At 42.4% G+C, this 20428-nt stretch overlaps 2 protein-coding genes across 3 annotated transcripts in view; one reads left to right on the forward strand and one right to left on the reverse strand.

The window, feature by feature from the left end:
- Positions 1 to 4050, forward strand: part of pcnx4 (pecanex 4) — a 38505-nt gene extending 34455 nt beyond the window's left edge. The window contains exons 8-11 of the mRNA XM_084310952.1: positions 235 to 338; positions 446 to 1551; positions 3027 to 3213; positions 3400 to 4050. Coding sequence (XP_084167078.1) covers positions 235 to 338; positions 446 to 1551; positions 3027 to 3213; positions 3400 to 3651 — 1649 coding nt within the window. The 3' untranslated portion in view covers positions 3652 to 4050. The remainder of the gene's footprint in view (positions 1 to 234; positions 339 to 445; positions 1552 to 3026; positions 3214 to 3399) is intronic.
- A 149-nt stretch (positions 4051 to 4199) lies between these two features.
- Positions 4200 to 18593, reverse strand: dhrs7 (dehydrogenase/reductase (SDR family) member 7). Of its 2 annotated transcripts, none has more exons than XM_084310949.1 (7): positions 18450 to 18593; positions 16444 to 16596; positions 15834 to 15940; positions 14618 to 14857; positions 8299 to 8421; positions 6537 to 6752; positions 4200 to 5376 (listed from the first exon to the last, which is right to left on the reverse strand). In XM_084310949.1, exons 1-7 carry the CDS (start codon positions 18577 to 18579, stop codon positions 5335 to 5337), a joined length of 1011 nt encoding a protein of 336 aa, XP_084167075.1. In that variant the 5' UTR covers positions 18580 to 18593; the 3' UTR covers positions 4200 to 5334. The 2 variants fall into 2 exon arrangements, with proteins under 2 accessions (XP_084167075.1, XP_084167076.1); XM_084310950.1 differs by lacking the exon at positions 18450 to 18593 and adding an exon at positions 18276 to 18387.
- Between the last annotated feature and the right edge of the window lie 1835 nt (positions 18594 to 20428).

Consider the following 20428-nt stretch of genomic DNA (forward strand, 5'->3'; position numbering starts at 1 on the left):
CCTCATCCCGCGTCTGCGTTATCCACGGAGTCAGCCGAGAGACTCGCCGCTGATGCAAAATGAAAGGGTTGTGTGACCAAGGGGCCCCTTACTTATGTATATGTGTGCTCCCTGGTTCCTTGTGCTCAACCCCCCCCCCCCCCCCCCCCCCCCCCCCCATCACAACATCTCTCTAACTACATGCCCTGGCATTATGTGTAGGCTGATGGTATGTTTTCTTCTCCCTGCTGGCAGGCTCTTTGTCCCCAGGCTCTCACTTCCTCGGCCGCTTCCAAGACCGTATGGTGTGGATAATGATCCTGGAGAGGGGCTACGGCTACTGCACAGTCAATATTAAGGTACTCTATCTGTCCGTTTTGGTTTGGCTTATTTTGCGTGTTTGGAACAGCTCTCATGTAGCGATTTATCAGGGGACTTAGCTCTATGTCTGTGTGGTTTGTTTCAGGGCCTGGAGCTGCAGGAGACCTCCTGCCACACAGTGGAAGCTCGGCGGGTGGACGAGGTGTTGGAGGGGGCCTTTGAGCGCCCCGAGCGTCTTGGTTTCACCCAGGGCCTTAACCTGCACTGGGGTAACGCCCTTACTCCCTGTGCAGCCCTCCCTGTACAAGTCTACTCCGATGCCCGCAACGTGCTCTCTGGCATCATTGACTCGCACGACAACTTGAGGAAACTCCAAGATGACTTTCTGAAGGCGCTGGTTTGGCTGCTACTGCGCCAGTGTGTCGAGAAGCGTAAAGGCTTCCCCTGGAGCAGCGAAGAGGGGCCCGGGGGTGGAGGCAGGAAGTCTCAGTCCTCCCAGCTGGCCCAGTCCACCATCACCCAGCCCGTAGAGGCGGTCATAGTGGAGTCCAATGTGTCCTCTCTCAAGTTCAGGCAGGACAGCTCCAGTTTAACCTCCTTTGGCGACTGGTCAGATGAGGATGACTTATTTGGGCCCCAGCCGACCAGGCGGACAGTGGCGTTAGTGAGTACGGAGGCCCAGCTAGGACACACAGCGCTGCAGACAGGCCCCTCGCTGCCGGGCTCAGTGGAGATGGACAGCCTGTTTGAGAACATGGCCCTCTCTGCCCTGCAGCCCCTACAGCCTCTAGGACTGGGCCTCGGACTCCCGGCCGTGGATAAGGGCCGAAATCCGGAGGTCTTCGCGGAGATCCCAGGATCTCTCCCGCAGTTGAATTTCAGCTGCCCCCATTCGGAGCTGTTCAACCTGCCCGCGGGGTGGAGGACGGCACCCCTGCTACCGTCCCGTCTGCAGCAGCTCAGGCCTCTGTTCCCCGAGGACTGGTTTCGGTTTGCCCTGGGGAGGTTTGGGCCTGCTGCGCAGGGCGACGCCTCCGAGGATGTGACCAAGGCCCTGAAGGAGGACGAGGCTCTCAGGGAGCTGCATGCTCAGGTGGCCCTGTCCTGCCTCGTGTCTCTGGGGGCAGAGTCCGCCTTCACCAGCCCCAGCTACGTCTACAGGCTCTACTGTGGCGACGTGCCGTGGACAGAGGGACTGGACTGGCTCTCTGCCAGTAAAGAACTTTACCAGCTCACACTCAGGGCTTTCAGGTAAAATTGACAAATGGGGCATCTTCAGTTTTCATCACTTTGTCTGCTTAAAGTAGTGGTTCCCAACCTTTTTGGTCAGGTGACCCCTTTTTAAGGTCAGACATTTCCTGTGACCAGTGTTATAAACCATACCATCATGAAAATGATAGTGTGTACAGATTATACCAGTGACACATTGAGTATATAAGCAGTGTTTAGTTTTTAGATGTGTCCTGGAGGTAACCGGAGGGAACGCATCCCTGAGACGATGTGTCCCTGCCGTTTTGTTGACTGTATTGAAAGCCTTTTCATAAACGTTCTTTTATTCCAGCTGAGCACTTTGAGCAGTCCACTAAAACATCTTTCTGAAGACATTTGAGGTGAGAACTGATGGTGCTGTTGAGAGTTTCCGTACAGTTTAGTGGGAGCAGTGCGGGGTCATGGGATATATAACGCCTTGCACTCTTGGACTTGGATACAAGTTCTGTTTTTTCCTCCCAAGTCTTTTGAATAACTTTCAGTCATAAGTCCCACTCTGCTATTTAGTACAGTTCAGCCAGTACTACCAATACAGACCCAGTACAGCCAGCCTCAGCCAGTACTAACACAGACCCGGTACATCCAGGTTCAGCCAGTACTACCAATACAGACCCAGGTTCAGCCAGTACTACCAATACAGACCCAGGTTCAGCCAGTACTACCAATACACTCTGTACAGCCAGCCTCAGCCAGTACTACCAATACAGACCCAGTACAGCCAGCCTCAGCCAGTACTACCAATACAGACCCAGTACAGCCAGCCTTAGCCAGTACTACCAATACAGACCCAGGTTCAGCCAGCCTCAGCCAGTACTAACACAGACCTGGTACATCCAGGTTCAGCCAATACTACCAATACAGACCCAGTACAGCCAGCCTCAGCCAGTACTACCAATACAGACCCAGAACATCTAGGTTCAGCCAGTACTACAAATACAGACCCAGAACATCTAGGTTCAGCCAGTACTACCAATACAGACTCGGTACAATAATGTCCATTTACATTATATTTTTATATAATTCTATGGCAGGATTACTCTCAAACTGCTAACTCCACCCACTTGTGGCACAGCGAAGTCAGGGTGAATTACACACAAAACGAGCGTTCCCTGACAACCATGTAGTCTATAGTTTCCTCAGCCTTCTGTAGCTTGCAAGCAAAATATCAGTGCTTATTTTCTAAATCCCTAGCTAATGCCATTTCCCATCGTGCCCATTTCGAGCTGCATGAAGCTCTGCTTTGGACGCACATAAAAGGACTCGCGCATCCAAGTTACCAGGCTTCCTTGGTCATGTTAATTTCAAAATAACAGTCTGATATTATTTTGTTTTTAGATTAGGACTTTTCCTAAGGACCCATATCAGCCAAGGTTGGTAAAGCAGGTTTATTCTTGCTGCAAGAAGAAAGGTCTCTGACTTAATGCACATCCGTCCTCTGTGGTTTTCTTTGCCTTCAGGTTCAGTTTCAAGCTGCTGTTTGATCAGGCGAGTCTGGGGCCCATGGAAGGCCCAGACGAGCTCTTCAGCTCCTTGGAGGAATATGATAGAGACTGGTACATCGGCCTGCTGGCGGAGAGAGGCTGGCACGACAGCGTCCTTCAGGAGAAACCATTTCTCTTCTCATTGGGACACGACCTCACCATGGTAACCAGTTTTTGTTTTTTACTTGGGCCATGTTTCTATGGATACACCAACATACACCCACACTCCGGTTCAATCATTGACATAATTTAAATCTTTATTCACCAAGGATTGTAGTCCGCTTTCAAATGTGACTGAATTTGAGTGAAACAAACTCTTAACCCATTGTCCTCTCCTTCGTCCACACAGGGCACTTATACGGGGCGAGTCCTGTCCCTGCAGGAGCAGCTAGTGCAGGTGGGCCGTCTGAACGCGGAGGGGGTGCGTGGCCAGTGGGCCAACCTGTCCTGGGAGCTGCTGTACGCCACCAACGACGACGAGGAGCGCTACAGCATCCAGGCTCACCCCATCATGCTGAGAAACCTCACAGTGCAGGCGGCAGATCCTCCTCTGGGGTACCCCATCTACTCCTCCGCCCCCCTGCACCTGCCCTGCTTCTGACCCGCAAGATTCCATTACACACTCAACTCTCCTCTACTCGTGCAGGGCGCCTTTTCATTTTATACGAGTGGTAACCTTTCGGGCAGATCAGGAAATGGAAATAGAGGTATTCATTCAGGAGCTACAGTATAGCAGTCTTGTTCTCGAATAAATGGGTTTTCTTGAGTGGGTTTTGTGTGAAAAGGAAGTTAAAAGATAAAGGGGGGAACGGTTTGTATACACTATTCATCTCTACTGTCTCCTTACACAGGGCCATAGAAGCATGAAGGTAAGTGCTAGAATAGGAACTTTATATTATGGCCAGGTAGCTATACAACCGAAGTTCAATCTCACTACCAAGGTGCAGGGGTGAACACTGTGTATGGGAACGTTCTTTCTTCAGCTTTTCACACCAATACAAATCAAATGTATTTGTAAGGCCCGACAACACACGTTAATGTCCCCATGGGCCGGACAAGTCTTCTTTAAACAAGTCAAGAAGAAACATCACAATAAATCCAAGAACAAAACAAATACAAGTTCAACTGTAGCCACAAAGGAGAGGACAGTGATTTTATTGCTCTTTTATTAATGTTCAAGTTACAGAATCCGTTGGAACAATGTCAAAAACAATGAAACAAATGTTGAGTGCTTTCTAGAGCTGTGCATACCGGTGGACACTTTATACATTTTGTTTTATTTTTAATCATTCAGATTCTGCTATTAGTCTCCTGTGCCACTGATCCGTTGCCACAGAAGCAAAACATGTTCAGTTTTTTTGTTAGATAATTTACCCACCTCCCCTTCATTAGTACATTGAGTGTAATACATATCGTTCCATGACTTTTTTTCTTCCAGATGTCACAATTTTAAGATGATTCCCCTGAGTCTCCTCAAATAATTTATATCCCCCTAAAGACTAAAAAGGGACTGGGATTTTGGTGTTTTATTAGGAACTGTTAAAAATTCAAGGATGTACCTTGGGTTGGTCTTTGCAGTGTGTATGTAATGTGGTTAGTAAATTCATGCTATTTTGTTTACAGTTCACTTGTTTACAGTTGAAAACAAGAGTTGATTGAATTTGCCATGGTCTCCTGTATATATATATATTGCTGATTTTATATGTGTAACTGTATATATACTTACTGTAAAATATACTTATAATAAAATTACTTGACAGTAACAATTGTGTAAATGGGCTCGCTACATAATGTTGGAATATCAGGGATTTCATCAAACCTGAATTGTTGGGATTTCCATTTTACATTTACAATTTACATTATCACCTTTCCCACCGGCTGAATCTATTACATGAAATGGTGAAATACTGGTCCTATGATCAGTGCTCTCTTGTGGATGCTTGTGTGTGTATAGCAAGTGGTTTCCTATAAAACACAAGTAACAAAATCTAGGTTTAAATTCACCTTCAGTTGATAGCACTGCTCTTTGCTCATAAATGGTGATTCTTATTGAAGCCTGACCGGAGACTCCACATTTCAAAAGGTGTCAACTTAAGGTCGAAATGAAAATGTGCCCGTTTCATTTCTCAAGCCCTGCGTGGCGATAGTGCTCTGAACCTTTCAAGCTGCATTCTTCCTTTTAGCTAAAAGGAAAATCTCTAGGACACAACAAGTTATTAGCCCCTCTTGCACATCAAGCTCAAACATTAGGAATGCATATATATTTTCTTCTTTGATATGAATTTCAGGAGGTCTTGGGCTTGGTGAAGTATGCAGAGTCCGCGTCCTGTGAAAGAAGCAAGAAGCCTGTTATGTAACCACACCTGGCCTGGCACTACACATGAAAACTAGCCTAGTAGAAAAAAATCTTTAATCTAAATGACAATACTGCTCTTGGTCGCAATTTGTTCATCAATTATGCATGACAGACATTTTCATAATCCAGTTCTGTTTCTATATAGCCATTTAGTAATAACTTATGAAACAAGCCATGATTGCAATGTTAATAGTATAGTAATTCTGCCCATATTTAGAGATTTGAGATCATTAATACAATGTCACCAAGCAGTCAGAAGGGTTCAGACCGCCAGGTAATGAGCTGTATCCCTGTGAAACGCGGTATAAACCTGATCTATAACATTCATCCATCCATTAAAAACAGCTTGGTCTGACTGACTCCATTCAGGACTTTACGGTCACATGGTTAATCCCGACATTGCCTTAAGAATCATTAGATTTTTAGTCATGGAGGCTACATAGTACAGCTTTTCTTTAACTTTCTATATGATGTACGTGTCACAGACCCTGCGATAGAATCCCCCCGTGGAGCCTACAGTATCATCTTGGGTGACATTGTCCAGTGACACTAAAATGTTTGGCCAGTTGTAACGTGACCTTTCTGCGTGGCCCTCAGCTGTCACTGTCCGGCAGAGGCCACCAGACATACTGGTCAGTCAGTCAGTCATTCAGTCAACGCCGCTGGGATGCTCACTGTCATTCCCTGGCCACCCCCCTTTCATTTGAACAGACTGAAGCAAGGTCAGTAACAGCTGAGCCCCCCAGCTGTTAAGAGGCGGCTCTAAATAGTGTCTGCCGCACTGTGCTTTCCTTCTGTTTTCAGAGCGTTCACACGGTTAGCATCCCCCCAGACAGCAAGGCCACAGATACACAAACAACATGACAAACAACGCCAATCGCTGGTCTGATGATTTCTACATCATGCAATACGAGTCCTATAATCTAGTCCCTGCTTCATCGCCCTCTGAAAGTCTGTGTACTGTTTGAGTCTGAAAACATTTTAAAGTCTAGACAGAGAATTTTCTTTTCAAAACCCAAATAAAAAAATCACCCGGGGGACCAGTACAATCGATAAATCGAGTCTAGGAATTGGTATTAATCTGTTCTTCTGAAACCATTGGTGAGACAGGAAGTGTGTACTGTACGTACCAGACCGGCTTTGAAATTCTGCACTCTTTTTCTGCCAAGTACATTTGTCATGAACCAGGCCCATGTAGGAGCATACTGCCATGCATAGTAAAACAGCAGAAACGGCTGCTGGGCTATCCACATCTCCTGGGCACCATTGGCGATGCCCACCAGGATGAGACGCACGCAGCGGCTAGTGGGCATCTTGTGCTTCTGGTCGCCTGCTGTGGGCACAGGCTTAAGCAAGGAAGAAAATATGAGACAATAGGTTATGATGAGGCCAAACCAGTCTCTTGCCTACTATGGTAAATAAATTAAATATAAAATTAATCAAGTATCTGTTTTTAACAGTGATAATAACAACAATAATAACACATTTGATTTATATAGCGCTTTTCTAAGTGCTCAAAGATGATTTATAGTGTGGGATAAAAATTAAGAACAGCAAAACAAACAAAACAACAACTATGGGTCAAACGCAAGAGTGAAAAGGTGGGTTTTGAGGCTGATTTAAAGGACAGTGGGGTGTTGGTATTGCGTATGTGGCTGGGGAGTGCATTCCAGAGGGTGGGGGCAGCAAAGGTCCTGTCACCCCAGGTCCAGAGCTTGGCCCTGATGGGTAGTAAAAGGTTGGCGTCAGCAGACCTGAGGCGACAGGTAGGGGTGTGGTGATGGAGGAGGTCAGAGAGGTAGAGGTGGGGGGGGGGGCAGGTTGTTAAGGGCTTTGAAGGTGATGAGAAGTATTTAGAAGTGTATCCTGTATTTGATCTGGAGCCAGTAAAGGTTTTGGAGGACAGGGCTGATGTCGTCAGAGCGGCGGGTGAAGGTGAGCATGCAGGCAGCGGTTTTAGACTCTGCCTCTTTGCACTGCTGCGGTCAGGCAAGGGCTACCGGAGTCTCATGCCAGCACAGAGACTCAAAAGGAGCTTCTATCCCCAGGCCATCAGGATGCTCAATGGGTCTATGCTACATTAACCCATTCATCTACATTCATTGCACACACATCCACATGCACACACTCACCCTTAACACTCACTTTAGACACTTCCCCATATTTGATCTATTTATTACAAAAAGATTTGCACTACATCCATACCTCATTTTTGCATTTAGCATTTTTTTTACCCCATTGTCTGCATTTTTACTTTATTGTACTTTAGGTTGTATGTATATAGTGTTGGGACTTTATTCTTCTTTTTACTTTTTTAATGTATGAAGTACATTCTCAGGAGCTCATACAGAACCAAGCATTTCACTGTAATGTACATGTTCTTTATACGTGACAAATAAAACAAAACTTGAACATGAAACTAGACATCCACTATTGGAGCTTATTGATGATGTTGTGATGAGCTATAAAGGATGCTGTTGCAATAATCTAGTCTGGATTAAATTAATGGACCAGTGTTTCAGCCACAGAGAATGATAGGGATGGGTGGAGTGGAGAGGGTGACAATGGAACCGTCAGTGTTAAGGGTGAAATTCTGGAGCGGGTGAGGGTGTTTGGGCCGATGATGATTTCAGATTTGTCACAATTGAGTTTCAGGAAGTTGTTTTGCATCCATATTTTGACGTCTGTGAGGCAGGTGGTGAGGGTGGAATTGGTGGCTGCAGAGATGGTCTTGGTGGAGAGGTAGAGCTGAGTGTCATCGGCATAGCAGTGGTAACGGAGGCCATGTTGGCGGAGGATCAGACGGGGACACCATGAGTGACTGGGGTGATAACATACAGAACAACCTTACCTTCAAAACTTCTAATAAAACTTTTAATAACAAGGTTTTACCTTTCCCAGTTCCTCTGTGAATGCATTCTGGACTATCTGTGACTGTACAGGCCCAGGACAAACTGTACTGATGAGGATTTCTGGATGGTCAGTCAGCTCTGTGCGAAGACTATTGAAGAAGCCCTGGAGACATAATGGCATCGATCAGCAACAGCAGGTGAATCTTAACAAGTAAAAACTTGAAAGGATGTTTCTTTAATACGATTGTATGGCGTCAAGGAAAGGTCCAATTCCTTTTGATACTCTCTTCTGCTTGTAAAAAACAATGTTATTACAAAACAAACTCAAGCTAAATGGGGAAAAAAAGAAGGAAACGTTTTTTTGGAGGCTTTTCTTTAAATTATGTAAAAATTAATAAGATCCAAATTTACTACAAATACGTACATAATAAATCCTTCAGAGACATATGTCTTGACTCTGAACATCAAAATACTAAAACTTAGAACTAAAGCTGAAATACTAAATAAGGTAATAAAATGTAAAGTAAAAGCTAACAAATAGGGTCCAAACTAGGACTGGCACTAACAAAACCTAAACTGGAAAAAAATGATATATCTACAATTAATCATAAATATGCAAATGTTCACATTTATATCTCAAAGTCATGTTTACAATAACATCACAGCATCTGATACCATTCAAACTCACTCACTGTGTGCACAACTGTGTCTATTATCTGTGGATATATCATATTATATATACCGTAAAGTTTCAATAGCCCAGGCTTTTATTTGCTTCAATCACTGAACTCACCCCACCTTTATTTGGGAGACTTAGCTCCTGCTCCTTCCATTAATGCACTGTGATTCTATCAGTTTGGATACCAAGATTGGACCTCATTCTCGAACATGTTTGTAAGTATCTTTGTAACTATCTTTGTAAAAAGTTCATACTAACAAATTTACTAAATCCTCCGGATTCCTGAACGCACTAAACGGTATTCGTAGGTGGCCAAAATCATCGCAGCTGGGTTCCCATGAATGAAAAACATCACTCGTTCTTAACTCTTTGACGGCCACACGCTTTCCCCATCTGCACTGGCTAGCGCCAGCTTTTCTTGACCATTTTCACGATATTTCCCGATCTTTGCGGAGCTATTGTATATTCTATATTATAGCTATGGAGACAATAGTATGGCTCATTTGACAGACACTATTTCTAGTCCAATATGTAAAAAAGTGTGTTTCTACACGCTGTAGTTTGTAGTTTATTACACGCTAAACATTGTCCATTTCCAAAATAATCCAGTATTTTTCTATAGATTGCGAGATAAGACGCGTTATATGCAATAAGCCCAAATCGTTCTGGTTGATCCCCTGAAACCTCAAATAAAAAAAGGTATATATCAGGTAGTCTTACCCCGAAAATGCGATCGTTAGAAAAAGCTTGGTTTAGGTCCGGTAAAATAAGACACTGGTCGCTACAGAAACATGTTTCAGGTTCGGTAAAATAGACATAGAATATACCTTACCTTAGCCAGAAGGTACTCCAAAAAGAATAATTCCAATGATCCCATCGGCGATCACGATTACCTCGTTTATATGTAATTACTCGTGTTTACGGGAAACTATAGGTTTTGAGGCGAGCAGATCTCCTAGCGATTGCTCTGCAAGAGCTCCTCCCCCCAGAGCGAGTATTTTTTTATCTACTTTTTTCTCCTCCTTTTTCTGTGATTTTTTCTCCCCATCCCAATTTACCTCTCGTGCCAATTATCCCTCCCCTGTCCTGATTGTTGCTCGCATATGCCCCCCACTGGCCGGTTGTAGGGAGGATAGAAGCCTTGCATCACATGTCCCCTCCGATACATGTGGAGGCAGCCTGTCACATCTTTTCACCTGCCAGCACGGACTCTCATTTGGCAAGGAGCAACGTGTAGGAGGCTCACACTGCCCCTGCCATTTTTCCTGACTTTGCTGTGCAGGCGCCCCAACCGACCTGTAGGAGTCGCTGTTCACTACCACCCTTCGCCTTCCCACCCGCTAACTCTGCCAATTAGGGCCGTCTTAAATTATTCGAAGCTTCGTTCGATGGCACAAGCTTCGAACATAAAAAAAAATCGAAGTTAAAAAAAATATTGTAAAATATATATATATTTTTGCCTCCAAAATCTTGCGCCTCCATTCCAATGAAAAGAAAGTAAGGGGCGCCTTCCCGCCTCCATTCCAATGAAACGAAAGTAAGCGGCGCCTCGACTCCACCTCTCTACAACAAGCATGTAGATTATCTGTGTTGAAAACAACAAGGACATGTGCAGCAGACATGTCGACGAAGAAGTCATCAGACGTGTGGTTACACTTTAAAATATGCAAAGACAATGCCCAAAAAGCAGAGTGCCAGATATGCCAGAAGAAAATGGCATATCACAACTCTACAACAACTTTGTCAAATCACCTAAAAAGCGTAAGTATCGTTGTACACGACGGTGACGCCACACAAAACATTAATAAGGCTATGCCTATGCTGCTATGACTAATGTGTTACCAAGTTGGCTAATTTAATTGTAATCATCTGCTTTTGTAGGTGCATTGTCTGATATAATTATAAATTATAAATTAAATATAATATAATTGTTTGCTTGATAGACGAAGGTTGTAACATAATTATGTAATGTCATGTCGTTGGCTGTGAGAGCAGCCCCACTGCACCCAGGCAGCGCAGCCGAGTGAAAACTTGTTGGCTGCGTCACAGTCACGAAAGGGGCTACTTAATTAATTAATCCAATCCACTTTATTTATAGAGCACATTTAAAAACAACAAAGTTTACCAAAGTGCTGTACAAGTCCCACAACACAAGATAAAAAAATAAATAAAAAAAAGATTATAATTAATTTTTATTTATTTTTTTGAAGCTTCGAATTAAAATTGAAACTCGGCCCCGAAGCTTCGATTGCCAAAAAAAGCTTCGAAGGTCAGCCCTAATGCCAATTGAGTTAGTATGACGGTCGGCCCAAGCCGGAGGCAACGCCGACAGACGGATTCGAACCCGGTGTCTCTTGCGTTGGTGACGAGCGCAGTGTCCGCTGCGCCACCCAGCCGCCTCCCCCAGAGCGAGTCTTGACAGAAAGAGATCAGTAGAGAAAATGTCTGAACTGGACTATCAGAGTTCAAAAGGTAGCCGATACTGCCACCTGGTAAGATTCGACCGGCATTGCAATTCCAACGTAGGCAAATGAGCCAGGGACACCTAGAATGATCCGGATGACCGTTTAGAACGTGAATCAAGGAAAAATATCAAAGGATCCAAAAACAAGTTTACTCGTTATTGACGCTCAAGCGTTGGCGGCGAAACACGAGTTTACTCGTTATTGGCCACCAATGAGTTAAACTGGAAGCGTGTTCTCGTACACCTTCATTTGCATACAGAAATGCCCCGCCAGCTCATTATAAGGAGCGGCTATCCATTGCGTCTGCTTTGTGTTGACCCTTATGGGGGAAATATTCAACAGGTAGCGCAAAAGCTATTTGTGACTGATTGTATTTGATTCGATTAAAAATGTATTGTCATTATACAGCACAAGTACAATACAACATCCAACCAGAGTGCAAATGTAACAGTAAAGTGCAATAGTAACATACAATGCACAGGTGATGAAACTGGTAAAAGGCTTCATTTGGGATAAATAGTTGGTGATTGCGTTCATGTCGATTCTACAGACATCCTCGGAATTAAATAATAATAATAATAAATATGACAATATTTATATCATTAACAATTACGTTTTGCATTTATAGTCATGACTCAATGAGGCATCGTTAGCATTACACACACACTGCAAATTACTAAATAAATAGGAGCTAAAACCAAGTTCCAACCTGATCAAAATGTGATTAGATTAGATTAAAATGTATTGTCATCATACAGCACAAGTACATTACAACGAAAATAAGTTTGGCATCCAACCAGAGTACAAATGTAACAGTAAAGTGCAATAGTAACATACAATGCACAGGTGGTTAATTTCTGAGAAAATAAATAAATAAGAACTAAACCCAATTGCGCGGATATAGCTATAGTGGAATAGACTTAATATTCCATATATTGTTGGTTTTATTTATTTCTATCACAAATCTTAAGAACCAGTGGAGAACCGGCTTGGTGAGGCATGCTGCGCTCAGACACACACACATACATACACACGTACTGTATACGTGTGTAATGAATCATTCCAGCAACAGTACATTCTATTATTCGAATGACTTGTTTTATTAGGAGATTGCTGATATGTGCTGCCCCCCTGGTTCATGACCGCAGACGGAGCAGGAGGTGGCCTTGAGAGCCAAGCATGCAGTCGTTCAGTATTGACACTACTAAATGAGATGTCACGCTAAGATGTCATGTTCTACAGTAGGACTTACTACTATAATACCTAATAAAACAAGTCATTAGGATAATATAAGCCTACTGTTGCTGGAACGATTCATTTCGCACGTATACAGTACGCGCATGTGTGTGCACGCTGAGCGCAGCTGCCTCACTAAGCCGTTTCTCCACTGGCTCTTACGATGTGCACACTAAGCAATAGAAATAAATAAAACCAACAATAAATAGGGCGGTCAGGTGGCGTAACGGATATTGCGTTCGTCACCAACCCCGGAGCGGCTGGATTCGCCTGTTCGAATCCAGCTCACAGCTCCGGGGTTGTCACCAGCTTGGCTGGCCGTTCACACTAATACAATTGGCAGTATTAGAGGGTGGGAGAAGCTGGCGGGGTGGGTCCGGGTCGTTGTAAACAGCGACTCCTACAGTTCGGTCGGGGCGCCTGCTAAGCGCGGATAGGATCTAAGTGGGATAGTGTGATCCTTCCACACACTACGCCCTCTCAGTGAGAATCCGCGCTGCCAGGTGAAAAGAAGCGGTTGATTGGCTGGACGTGTGTCGGAGGAAGCACGTGGTAGCCTCCACTCTCCCAGACCGACTGTGGGGGGTAAGTGCGCAGCGACCAGGAAGGGGATTGGGAATTGGCATAACGACTAACATTGGGATGGGAGAAAAATCTGAGGAAAAAGGAGGGGGAAAAAGATAAAACAAATATATATATAAAAAAAAAAAAAGAAAAAAAAAATAATATCATAGAGAACAACATGGTATATGGCATAATAATACAGTCTATTCCAATATAAAGTAGCTATATCCGCGGCGATTGGGTTTAGTTCTGATTTATTTATTTATTTTCGGACATGGTTCGTTGAGTCATGACTATACATGTAAAACATAATTGTTAATGATACAAATAGTCATATTTATTATCGTTATAATTATTTAATTCCGAGGATGTCTGTAGAATCGAAGTGACCACAATCCCCAAGGACTTCTCCCAAATGAAGCCGTTTGTAAATCCTATGAACGAATTTACAAAAAGAAGCCGTTCAAGAATGCCATAGAAGTCTGTAAATCGAGTTACAAAGAAACTTCTTGGTAACTTTCTCGTAAGTCTGTTCGAGAATGAAGTCCATTGATGGTAACCTTCTAAATGACAGAAATGTGATTAAATAAAGACAGCCATCACTCATATACTGTAGAGTGTTTGGTCAGTAACATGGGTCTCCCAGTACCTCCACTCTGCAGTAAACAGAAAATACATTTTCTGGTATCCTGTGCCCACTTTATCCAATCAGGAGAGAGAACCCTTGATATTTCTTTTTTACTTATTTCAAGAAATCTTGCCAAGTCAAATTGTCTTACGACACTGCCAGATTACTTTACTTGTTTCAAGCACATAATATATTTGCTTTTAAAACTAGTTTCTATTTCTTATTTTTGTCAGACCATTTTTGCAGTCTCTTGATTGGATGAAGTGGGAACAGGACACCAGAAAATGTATTTTCTGTTTAATGCAGAGTGGAGGGACTGGGAGATCCATGTTATGGTCTATATCAGTGATGGCTGAGTGATCGGAGTGTAGAGCTATTATTTTAACATTATGTTATTATTTTAACAACAAAAAAAGCACTTTTAACAGTGCAACCAGATAAACAATTCATGGAGACATCTATTTGACATCTGTCTTTATTTGTCAAAATGCCCCACATTTATTCGGCACAGGCGTCTATTTGGGACCATTTGAAGTTTTACGGTATTTCAATAATGTGAATATGAATCTTGTGCCTAAACTTGTGTTTCTATCTCGTTTATCTTACTAAATGTTTTATTAGTGCATGACGCTGTTGACAATGCAATTTCCCCACCGGGGATAGGAATGTTTTCTTTTGTTACTCATCTTATCTTCTCTCATAAATCAAAACAAATGCAAATCGTAAAGAGAACTATTCTAAAGTGCCCGGCACAATCGAGTGATGGAGCAGATTCTAACGTCTTCACCTGAAGAGCATGTTTGCTGGCAGAGTACCCGGTTGCCAGGGGCGCACCGGCGAGACCCACCACGCTGCTGATAGTCACTATGCCGCCCGTCCCTCGGTGCACCATGTGAGGCAGCACCTGCTTGGTGAGTGAGACGGTACCCAGGAAGTTGAGCTCCATCAGGGCCTGGTACACGTCAATGCTGGTCTCCAGGCACAGGGAGCGCTGGCTACGGCCACCGTTATTAATCAGGATATCGATCTGGATTGGCGTGCAAGTGGGAGGGACACGGCACCAGAGATGAACCGATATTGAACTAATTTGATGGTTTTATTAAAATCACAAGGCATTGCTAATGATAGGATAGTTTGGCTTGACCGTGAATCATTTTGATCAAAAAAGTATTAACAGGCAAACTGTACCAGTACTACAATAAAATCAGTGAAATAAAAGAGGGGAAAAGCGGTATTTTATTCAATCATGGATAGTTTCTTCTTCCCTTTTACTACCACACTACAAATGGTTAATGCTTTCACTGCCACACTACAAAGGGTTTAACGCTTTCACTACCACACTACAGAAGGTTAACCTTTCACTACCACATTACAGAAGGTTAACCTTTCACTACCACGCTACATAAGGTTAAACGTTCACTACCACACTACAGAAGGTTAACCTTTCACTACCACACTACAGACAAGTGCCAATTTCCAAGATCTCCATTTCACTCCGATACACACAAAGCAATACTATGATTATGTAATATATGTACTTATTTGGAATACGTACATAGTTACATAAATATATTACTTATGGCTATAAGAGAAGATACATTATGTACTTTATTTACATATTTTAAGTGAGATCTTTTTCCAGGAATGTCGTCACAGACACCCGGTTCTTAATACTTGGTAATGCTGCATAGGCGAGGGCTTTCATCAGTGGGCCATAGGCTCATTCACCATTGTGTTACTTCATTCAACAACAGACATTTATTATTTCAATGGAGATCTTCGAGATTGGCACTTTATTTTTAGGATGTGGTTGACATCTCAGTCATCTTTTAAATAAGGTAAGGCATTGCATGTGTGTATAGATAGTATGTGTACTAATGTGAGCAGAACCCAGTAACCTAATGGAAACCTAAAGGTAAGTTAAATTAAATTGAGCTCAACAAGTTTACTATGAAATAAGGGTGAAGTATCATATTATAAATTATCAAATGCAGTGGCCTTACATTGCCAAAGTACTGAATAGCAGCCTTTGTTTTTGCCTCATGGGATGTCCTCTCCAGCAAATCAAGTGGAAGAACAAGAATATCCTTATCTTGTAAACTGGAACACTCTGGAGGAATAAATAATGAAAAAAAGATTCAGCTGGTGAAGAACAGAATAAGACTTTTAATGGAGAGAAAATATACAGTACGCCCTGTTGACATTGCAGTCATTTCTGTGTTTTGGAAAGGAAAGGCCATCTGTCAATCAATCAATCCATCTATCCATCCTGTGGCAATGTCAAATGAAGTCAAATTGCAATATAGGCCTATCATTCAAATGTACATTATCATTGTATTTTAGTGTAATGTAGTCACAGTTGTACTTACAGAACAACATGCAGTTTGCAAACAATGCTTTACTTGCTGGGCTATACTTTATGTCAATATGACACACGCCTTGCTCACCCAAACAGAATGCTTTACTTGCTGGGCTATACTTTAACAGAAGACGCTTCACTCACCCAAACAGAATGCTTTACTTGCTGGGCTATACTTTAAAGAGATGCTTCACTCACCCAAACAGAATGCTTTACTTGCTGGGCTATACTTTAAAGACAGACGCTTCACTCACCCACACAGCGCCGCTTCACTCTGTCCAGCTCCTCCTCACGACGAGAAGACAGAATGAGGCGAGACCCACATCTTGCCAGTTGAAAGGCCAGCTCCTCTCCAATCCCACCGGAGGCTCCAGTGACCCACACGACCTTCCCCTTCAATGTGTTCTCTATCGGCGATGGAAGAAGTAACACAAGACCTCTACTTAAAGCAAAACAGCAATACCCCTGATTACAACAGCACCCCAACATTCCTTCGTTCAAATTCTACTAATTAAAAGTACTGGCATTTTACAGTGAATTTACATTGAGTTGGGAAAATAAAGCTACATGTTTTTTTTATCCACTTTTTCTCCCATTTTCTATATTTTCTCCCATCCCAATTTCGTATCATCCAATTCAACCCTCCCCTGTCACGAACGCTGTTTCTTGCCTCCCACAAGCCGGCTGCAATGTGGACTAAGTCATACATAGCACAAGTCCCCTCCGGTACTTGAGGTAACAGCAGTCGCATCTTTTCACCTGCGCAGCTCGATCTCTCAGTGTCGAGGAGTAACGCGTGGGAGGCTCACGCTGCCCCCGACACTTCCTGATTCTACTGCGCAGGCGCACCACCCGACCTGTAGGAGTCGCTGTCCACAACGCCCGATCCCCACCCATCAGTTTCCCACCCCCTAATACGGCCAATGTGTATTAGTATGAACGACCAGCTAAACTGAAAGCAATGTGGAGCGCTGGGCTCGAACAGGCGAGCCCAGCGTCTCCGCATTCGTGGCGAGCGCCTTGCCCACTACGCTCAATAAAGCTACATGTTAATAATAATAATACACTGTATTTGTATAGCACCTTTCATAGGAGAATTGCAGCCCAAAGTGCTTCACAGCAGTGATATAGACACAAAATAGACATACGCATAAAATGAGCATAAAATTGCCATAATTATAGACAGGCATAAAATGAGCAGAGAATTTATATTAAAACCTCCCGGAAATTTTGGAATAGAACCTATGAAAATGAAAATTATATATATTAATTCTATTCAAATCTATTAAAAACCCAGAGGAAACCCTGCACACAAACGTGTGGAGAACATGCAAACTCCACACCTAAATATTCCACTTTTCATATCTGCTTACCTGCTGTTTGCACTGTTTACATAACACTTTTACTTTTACACACACATCCTCACTTTATATGTATATAGTGGGTTTTTGTGTGCTTTATTTCACCTTTATATGACTAGTGCTCGAATGTGCCTCGTGCTCTTACTCCTGAGCTGACCTGTTCTCTCACCTGACTATTTCATTGTACCATTCACCTTGTGTTAAGATACATGTGACCATGACCAATAAAGAAACTTGAGAAACACTGCACCACCTTATATCCGTATAATTCTATATAATTAAGTTAACCTGTCAAAACTGTTATGAGTTGACCAAGGTAAGAAAGTGGAAGACCTTGAAGCAAAGCAGCTTACATGCTGTAATACTCTGAGTACTTTACATTTACTACTACAATACTAGGCTAGTATTGTAGTTAGCCTCTGTATTCACCCGCACCTTCTCATAGAATACATTCAGCAATACAATATGATTACGAAAACTAGCCTACCTTAGCCTCAGTCACACTGAGGTCATGAGAATATATTTTTCATTGGGACAGGGTGGTGGAATGTGGTGTCAGATAGTGTCATGATGATCAAGTGATAAGTTAGGTATTTCCAGCTTTACCAGTCATTGTATGAATAATTTACCATGGTACCACTTTTGTACCTGGTACCATACCCATGTGGTAATAAAAATAGCAATACATTGACAGTTGGTATGGCATAATTGGTGGAAATAATTACCAATATAAATACCAACTTTTTGTAAAGGATTGCACATGGGGCATCAGTCAAGTCCCTCCGCAGGTGATAGCAAACATTTAGTGGGCAGTGTGGCGTTCTCTTGAAAACTATAATTGAACTACTGGGACAGTAGTACAATATTAAGCTAACGTTAAGTTTACAGTGTAAACTTACCGGGGTTTCTCCCTACCAAGCATGCCCATAATAGAGTAAAGTCAGCATCCGCAAAAATAAAGCGAAAAAACTGTACCACTATGTAAAGTGATATACAATACAAGACCGCAGATGTCACACAACAATCCATCTGTATGAAATGATAAGCCGTGCACTGCAAAGTGCAATTATATTTACCGGGACATAAGGGTCAGAGCTGGGTAGTGGAGACACCACTTCCTGCACAATATTTTCAAAATAAAAGCATGTGTCAAAGCAAAATATTTCACATAGTAGTAAAGCTGATATGATATGTATTGATGATGACAGATTGATTTATGGAATATTTTCAAATACATTTCATTGTGACAATAAATAAAATGTAATTAATTAATTAATATTTTATTTATGTATTTGTTGTTTGTTTGTTTGTTTGTTTGTTGGCCCTACTATGAGACAGGGCACACTAAAAAACAAAAAGGCACATCCCTCTGTTCACTGGGACCAATGTTTTGCTTTTTTCAAGAAAGGGGGATAATAGACCACATGCTCCCGAATAAAATTGTACATCTCTGAATTCCCAGGCCATTATATATTTAAGAAAGATGACAGGATTCAAAATGACTTTTGTCAGACTGTAACGGCACATTGAACTGTAGAGATGTCAAATGCAGCAATGAGCTCATCAAGGAAAATGTCATACAGTCAGAAAACAAATCAGAATTTTTCTTTTGCATTCTAACTCAACATAGGAATTTTAAATAACTATTCTTTGACTGATCAGGTCACCAAAATGGAACTGTACACACATGAAAAGCTAATCATACCCCTGTACTCAAGGATATAACATGTAGAATGTTTTAATTAAGCTTTTGCCTTTTCAATCGCTGTTCCTGAGTAGACTGGTATTGTTTTTGTTGTTGTTTTTTGCTTGCTTGTTTTGTTTTGGTCCAACAGTGGCATTCCATGAAGTTTAAAAGGACAGTGCAATATCTCTTGATATAACAAACTTGCATATAGGTTAAGGCTAGATCTTACTGTAGAAGAGGTTCTGAATAGGTTTATATTACAGGTACATTACAGGTATACGTTTGCATTTAGCGTGATATTCTTGCCCTTTGTAGTCAGTAAAACACAAACAATTTCATATTATGCAATGGAATTGTACTTTTATATAATTTCTCAATTAAGGGGAGGTACGGGTACCACATGTGAATAGGGAAAAAATAGGTTCATCCTATCTGAATTTACATTTACATTTAGTCATTTAGCAGATGCTTTTATCCAAAGCAACTTACAAGTTTTGTACGATAAGTCAGTAGGAAGGGTACAACTCTATCAGCTGAGTAACAATGTTCATCAAAGTGTTCAGACTTGAGTGCTACATTTTTTACTGTATGTTAGTATATGTCATGTACCAAGGTCTGATGACCACATAGAATAGAAACTGAAGCAGGCTGCACATGAACAAAAACAACCCCCTCAGTAGATGCTTTTAAAGCACGGTCCCGGCAGATAGGAAACAACACAAACGCGCTTTCAAAAGGTAAATTATATTTATTAGCTGTGGCAGGAATTCAAACCTCCACTGAATTAGTATGAGGAAAGAGGGGAAATAATCCCACAAACATATAACAAATAGGGAAAAGGGTAGTTGGAGAACACACAAGCAAATATAATAAAGTAAGGCACAAGAGCCAACACAAGCCCTAGTGACCTAGTGTCACAGGACACAACCACAAGCCCTGCGGTTGGCAGTCTGGGAATCCCCCCAGCAAATGTACACAACGTGCACAGCACAATATAGTTCCACACAAGCAGTGGCAAAAAGGCAGAAGGCCCAATACATAGATATATATATTAATTCCACACAAACAGTGGCAAAAAGGCAAGAGGCCACAATATATATATATATATATATATACTCACCTGGTAGCTGCACCAACACAAATACAAGAACAACAAGAACACACAATGAATCAGTCCCACACAACAGTGGA

The sequence above is a fragment of the Notolepis coatsorum genome (assembly GCF_963971535.1).
Source record: "Notolepis coatsorum genome assembly, chromosome: 3".
In the NCBI taxonomy this organism is placed as follows: Eukaryota; Metazoa; Chordata; class Actinopteri; order Aulopiformes; family Paralepididae; genus Notolepis; species Notolepis coatsorum.

What these genes read in the sequence shown, in the direction of transcription:
- dhrs7 (XM_084310949.1), bottom strand. Translation starts at nt 18,579, where the DNA reads ATGGATTGTTGTGTGACATCTGCGGTCTTGTATTGTATATCACTTTAC. An exon ending in CTATTCAGTACTTTGGCAAT is followed by an intron (nt 14,858 to 15,833) that starts GTAAGGCCACTG and finishes ACGCCAATCCAG; the next exon opens with ATCGATATCCTGATTAATAA. An exon ending in TCACAGAGGAACTGGGAAAG is followed by an intron (nt 6,753 to 8,298) that starts GTAAAACCTTGT and finishes TCCTTGCTTAAG; the next exon opens with CCTGTGCCCACAGCAGGCGA.